Source organism: Thrips palmi, unplaced genomic scaffold (assembly GCF_012932325.1).
Source record: "Thrips palmi isolate BJ-2018 unplaced genomic scaffold, TpBJ-2018v1 HiC_scaffold_16, whole genome shotgun sequence".
NCBI lineage: Eukaryota > Metazoa > Arthropoda > Insecta > Thysanoptera > Thripidae > Thrips > Thrips palmi.
Genome location: NW_023144625.1, coordinates 12126391 through 12132443, shown reverse-complemented (window position 1 = coordinate 12132443; position 6053 = coordinate 12126391). Strand labels below are relative to the sequence as shown.

Here is a 6053-nt window from a genome sequence, read left to right as displayed (position 1 = left end):
AAAGCCCCTCCGGCCCCCCTTACCCCACCCCTCGCGTGCTGGCTTCTCTTATTTTTTGTTTGGAATATGGATGCAGTGGCACCTAGGGACCCGGGGACGCAGGGACGCACAGCTTGACAAATCCGTCCCCACGGTCGGTGCGGCGTGGTGCGGCGCGGTGTGGCGCGGCGCAGCGGCAGCGCGGCAGCACTGGGGGGCAGCTCGGCGGGGAAGTACCGCGTACTAGCGTTCTACCACCCTGCGTGTTCAGGAAGGAAACCGAGACAACTTGGATCTCTCTCTCTCTCTCTCTCTCTCTCTCTCTCTCTCTCTCTCTCTCTCTCTCTCTCTCTCTCTCTCTCTCCCACTCACCCCACACCTCTTTCACACACCTACACACACACACACACACACACACACACACACACGTTTTGTAATGCACCCCGAGCGAATGCAACACTCACACTCCCGCGTGCACGAAGACCGAAAGTCTGTACTGCTCTGGTATACTCACTCTTGAGCGCTCGCGGCTTGGCCTGCTTCCTGCGAGACATGTTGGCGGCCGGCGGTCCGGCGGTGCTCCTACAGCACAACAAGGCCCCTCTGGTGGCCTTGCTGGAGAACCGCGGCGGCCGCTGCAGTCGCCGGCCGGCGAGGCGGCATTCCCTGCGTCGATCCCGGCGTCTCTCTGTCACTCTGTCACTCTGTCACTGTCACTCTCTCACTGGGGCGTGTGTCACTGGTGCCACTCCCGCGTCGCTCCACTGCAGTCACTGCTCGGGCGTCTACAACGGCGCGATCAGCTGGGTGCACCGGAAGCCCCCTGCCCCTTCGAGGCCCCTGACGAAGTCCCCGACCGGCCGGTCACACTGCCGGGACATGGTGACAGCCCGGGCCGCGGTGGTCGCGGTGATCGCAGAGGTCGCGGGGGTGCCGGCGTCGCGCACGCGGTGCGGTGCTCGCTGTGTTGCTGCTGCTGAGCCTGGCCTACGCCACAGCGTGCCACAGCGTGCCTTTGGTCACTGCCTAGACTCCATCTCCCGCCACGCGGTGCGGCGTCCGTGCCGCCGCGGAGTGCGGCGTGCCCTTGCTGCCCTTCCCCGCCGCCGTGCCGCCGTGCCGGCGTCTGCAGGGTCTGCGCGTGCGTGGCGCGGCAGCGCGCACCACCCCTTCCCCGGCACCCCCACGCCACCACACCGCGAGCTGTAGCCGTACGGCCGGGCCGCCAGGGCCTTGGCTAGGGCGCCAGACTACAGCAGACGGCCCGCCTCGCAGCGCCAAGCGCGGCCAAGCGCCACCATGCGCCCGGCCCACCCGCCACCCGGCCGGTGAGGCGCCGGCGCGCCGGCACGCCGGCACCCTTGGGCACCCCGGCAGGACAGGGATAAGGATACATCACTTTCTTCGTTTGTCTCTCTCGCACCTACAGTAGGGGCCGCCTATGAGAACGAAGAGTGACGAAAACGACTCACGGAATCCTTCGTTCTGTCGCGCTCGCAGCTAAACGGCGTTCGCTCTGCTGGAAGGTCTTCCGATGGGCTCGAGGGAGAAGCAAAGTGCGCCAACGTACGGAGTGGGCCAAAATTCTACCCCTCAGAATCCCCAGGTTAAAATTGCCATGTAGTATATAGCTTGGAGACAAGGCACTCGGCTTTCCCGGGCTTCCCCCGGGTTCGGCAGTGGCTCAGAAGACGCGCAATGGAAGCCCAAATCGTACACATGAAGGGGACTGTTGTGTTCGGGTGCGGGGCACTGAATGAATCCCTGGTTTACTATGTATTTACCAAAACGCCCCTCGCGCATGAAACGCGCCGTCTTTCAAAATTTCCGCGCCGCCCGAGCTCATCCCCCTCCCCCATCCCTTCCCCCTCCCATCCGAGCCAATCCGAGCGCCTTTCGGCTCCTGGCGTCTGGCAACACTGGAAGACTGGTTTCTGGTTTTCCCACAGAGACACTCCCTGGAACTGGCGCTAACCAGCGAGCGAGCGGGGGGACGGTGGACGACGACAACAGGACAGCACTTTGCATTGCAGCAGTGACACTACACTGTCCACCAGCTTCCATTTTCGAAGATTCGATTTAGTGCTTGCATCGCGGGTTGTGCTGTTTATGTCCAGGATTCGTCCAATAAATCGTTTCTCCATGGCCGAAACGAAGCCGAAGTATATTTATGACCTGCCGTACTGCGAGAGGGAGGACCTCTGTCGCATTTTGGATGTAAACGGAAAAGACTGGAAAACCTTAGGTAAGTCAGGATGTCGACCAATTGAAAGTTTTAATTTCTTTATTTTGTCGCTGGTCTGCTTGTTGTGCGTTGCTTTGCATCAACGGGCGTATAACCTTGCATTGGGAGTGCAACAGGTTGTTTTTAGAGTGAGGAGATTTTTTAATGTCAACGTTGAATATTATATATTGATGTGTGCTCCTTCTAGTCAAAGACTAGTTACTAACATCTTTTGTGTAAACCTTCAACCTTTATTCTTGAATTGCAGGTGGACTAATGAAATTTAAAACTTTTGACATACAATGTATAGAAAGTTGTGAACGTCGTGGTCAATCACCTTCAAATGAGCTCCTCACAAAATGGGGTTCTCAAAACCATACAGTTCAGGAACTGTTTGTACTTCTGTCTCGAATGCGCCATTTCCACGCCATGACAATTTTAAAGCCATTCGGTAAAATCATTCACCACTACTTAGTAGTAAATCTATGTCTTCATTTAGTGTTAATGTGTTTCTTCCTTTTTATAGTTGATCCTAAATTTCATATACTTATGTCTGATGGAGAGGAAAGTTTAACAAAACTGTTGAATAATGTGTCTCTGCTGCAGCCTGTTGTAAGTCTTCCAATTTTTAAAAAAATCTGTGACATTTTAAGACCACCATTTCAATTTTACTTTTTTTTTTCTTTCAGAAAAATAATGCTGGCCCTTCTGCGAGCAGCTCTAATGCAGTTGCTAGTGCAGTTGATGACAAAACTTTTGGTGGGCACAATCTCAATGTGATGATGCCAGACACTCAAAAGTTGAGCAAACAAGGATTTTCAGATTCTGTAAAAATTCAAAATATTGGGTAATGATAAAATCAGCTACTTTGTCAGTGAATAGTGTTGCTTGCTCTTTTTACTGTAAGTGTCCGTCTTTTTTTTTTGTGCTCACAGAAGCCCCGTTTCCATGGAAGAGAACAGCCCTCAATTAGAAAAGACTGGCCCAGATTTTGGTGCGCTTGGGACACTGCCATCCCCCCCAGTTCTAAACCAAGCTTTGGGGCAGCCTAGACTATCCCCAGCTGGTGTTGCAGCGCTTTCTGCACCTCCTAACATTCCTATGGCTCAGCAGAATATTCCAACATCTGCGCGCAAGCTCTCTGGTAAGACACTTTACATTGTTCAAATTTCCTTCCCATGATAGCAACTTCTAAAAAATGACATTCTATACCCTACTTCTTTAGTTTCGTCTATGGCCACAACAAGTGAACACATGCTACCAATGAAAGATTACAAAGAATTAGAGGCAGCAACAAACGGTTGGAATCCTGCTAACATTCTTGGAAAGGGAGGGTTTGGAACAGTTTATAAAGGACTTTGGAAAAATACTGTTGTGGCCATTAAGAGGATTGAGATTCCTGTGAGTGCACTTGTTTCCTTGGTACGTTTTAAAATTCCTTATTAATCTTTTTTCACTTGCAAAGATTTTTTTTTTAATTATAGAAAGGAGATTCACGAGAAAGCCAAGAAATTCCGTACCAGCAATCCCAACGTGAACTTCAAGTTCTTCAAAGAATCCACCATCAAAATATTCTGCAGTTGTATAGTTTCAGCTTCAATGGTAACCAACCTTGTTTGGTCTACCAATTCATGGAGAGAGGGTCCTTGGAAGATCGTTTGCAATGCAAGGTAAGCGTGCTCTTTATTGTAGAAACATCTAAAGAATCATGCTTTTTCTTCATTTTTCTTTAGCAGTTCTAATTTTTTTTTTCTTTTGCTTATGGGCTCTTTAGAACAGAACAAGTCCCTTGTCATGGCAGCAGAGGTACAATATTGCGAAGGGTGCCGCAAGAGGACTTCAATATTTGCATACTGTTGAGGAGAAACCTCTCATTCATGGAGATATCAAGAGGTATCGAATTTTATTTTTTTTACTTTCTGGTACACAGTAACTGTTTTGTGTTGTTGGGAGAAATTATGTTCACGTGATTTCACTCATTTCTTGTCTTTAGTGCCAATATCTTACTTGATGCCAACTTTGAGCCCAGAATTGGTGATTTTGGTTTAGCCCGAGAAGGCCCTCACAATCACTACACACACATGAAAGTCAGTAGAGTCCATGGAACCAGACCATACCTACCTAGTGAGTTTCTCAGATCGAAAAAGTTGTCAACCAAAGTTGATACTTACAGCTTTGGTGTGGTAAGTTGTGTTTGTTATTTACACGTTCACAGCACAAGTTCACTTCCAATTGTGAACATTTGAAACAATTTAATTTGATTTTTATGTCTCAGGTCTTGTTTGAGATAGCCACCGGACTTCGAGCATATGATGATAAACGACCTCAAAAATTTTTGGTCAGTATTTTGTGTGTGTAAGCCTAAATTTGTGTCACTATAACTTTAGCAACGTAATAAATTTTCAGAGAGAGTTGGTCAAGAAACATACGGATGTACATCAGCTCATGGATCCAAAAATAGAAAAAGCCCCAACAATTTTCAAAAGCTTCATAGATTTGGGCATTGTGTGTGTCAGCTATACCCCTCAAGAGCGCCCTGAAATGTCAGTGGTGTGCCAAACTCTGGATCAGCACACCATTACTTCAAAGCCTGGTACTTCGACTGTAATTAAATTTCTATGTCTCATATTCTGATCTCATCTTTTATTTTATTCCTGCAGTTACTCCCAGGGAGCTTCAAGAATATTATGATGCTCTTAGAAGCCTTCCACAGCCGGTTGTTCAGCCAACAAGTCCTATTATAAGGCATCCAGGCAATTATTTAATTAATGGACAGCCAGGTTATCCAGTGAGCAATCCATCTACTTCCCATCAAATTGGCACTCCACCCCGTGTTTCCCCTGTTGATAATGGTGGTTCACCAAAGGTACAGTAAATAATTTTCTGAAGTGCCTGTCTAGCATTGACCCCTATTATTTGTTTGTTCATGAATGTGATTATTTTTGTTTAATTAGGGTGCCAATGGTGGCATCTCACCCACACCCAGGCTTCCAAACATGGAACAACTGCTTCCTACAGAACCTCCTAGTGTCCCCAATGCTCCTGCTGTCTCTCCAGCCATTTCTGTTATGCCCCCTACTGTCTCTGAGATAAGCGACAGTTCGTCAAGATCGTTTGCAAGTGATTCTTCAGTCTCAAGCCGGGAATATCAGTCCGAGACCTCTTTGCCACCACCAGAAGAGGTAAGGCAAACCCCAGCTCAAGAGGAAAATATTTGTACCAATTAGTTAATTTAATTCATGCTGTTGTTTTCACAGGATGAAGATGTGAACACTTGTCTGCCCTTGGTTTCTGTGTTGGGTGTTAATAAGTGAATGTTATTTTTATTCAGAAGTGAACATTGCAAGAACAACAACAACAAAAAACACTTCTATGACATGACATGACTGTTTGTCAAAATTTTAATCAGGGTATGAATTACTGTTGTTTATTTTATGCAAATGCAGCTTGAATATAAGTTGCTGTTTTTTGCTTTGCTTTTTATAATACTTTTACTTATGTACTTATTGTGATTTGTTTGATCTGTCTTTTTAAAAATCTTCTGTGATATAATTTTTATCAGATTAGAACCCATGAGATTGCTGGCCTTTCGGACCATTCAACATTCTTTTTTGTTCAATTTTTACTTACTGTTTTGCTTAAGCTTCAGAACAAGTGAAACATCATATTCAATTATTGCAAGTCTATTCTATTGAAATTTGTTATGAAATGACTGATTTTTATTTTGTAAGGTTGATTTATGTGACTGAACCAACAAAGTGAATGATGAAATGTCTATTTTAGTGCTGTGAAAGGAGCTGTACTGCTTATTTTATTATTAAGTACAAATATATTTCTAATAAACAAAATC

General features: G+C 46.8%; 1 protein-coding gene across 1 annotated transcript; it reads left to right on the top strand.

Moving 5' to 3' along the window:
* The first annotated feature begins 1933 nt into the window (after positions 1-1933).
* Positions 1934-6051, top strand: LOC117642900 (serine/threonine-protein kinase RIPK-like). Its single transcript, XM_034381526.1, has 14 exons — positions 1934-2224; positions 2472-2654; positions 2730-2815; positions 2893-3050; positions 3139-3347; positions 3429-3604; positions 3688-3873; positions 3978-4096; positions 4197-4386; positions 4479-4541; positions 4610-4796; positions 4864-5069; positions 5158-5385; positions 5461-6051. Exons 1-14 carry the CDS (start codon positions 2089-2091, stop codon positions 5515-5517), a joined length of 2184 nt encoding a protein of 727 aa, XP_034237417.1. The 5' UTR covers positions 1934-2088; the 3' UTR covers positions 5518-6051.
* The last annotated feature ends 2 nt before the right edge of the window (positions 6052-6053 follow it).

What these genes read in the sequence shown, in the direction of transcription:
- LOC117642900 (XM_034381526.1), top strand. Translation starts at nt 2,089, where the DNA reads ATGTCCAGGATTCGTCCAATAAATCGTTTCTCCATGGCCGAAACGAAG. An exon ending in AAGATCGTTTGCAATGCAAG is followed by an intron (nt 3,874 to 3,977) that starts GTAAGCGTGCTC and finishes TGGGCTCTTTAG; the next exon opens with AACAGAACAAGTCCCTTGTC. An exon ending in AACGACCTCAAAAATTTTTG is followed by an intron (nt 4,542 to 4,609) that starts GTCAGTATTTTG and finishes ATAAATTTTCAG; the next exon opens with AGAGAGTTGGTCAAGAAACA.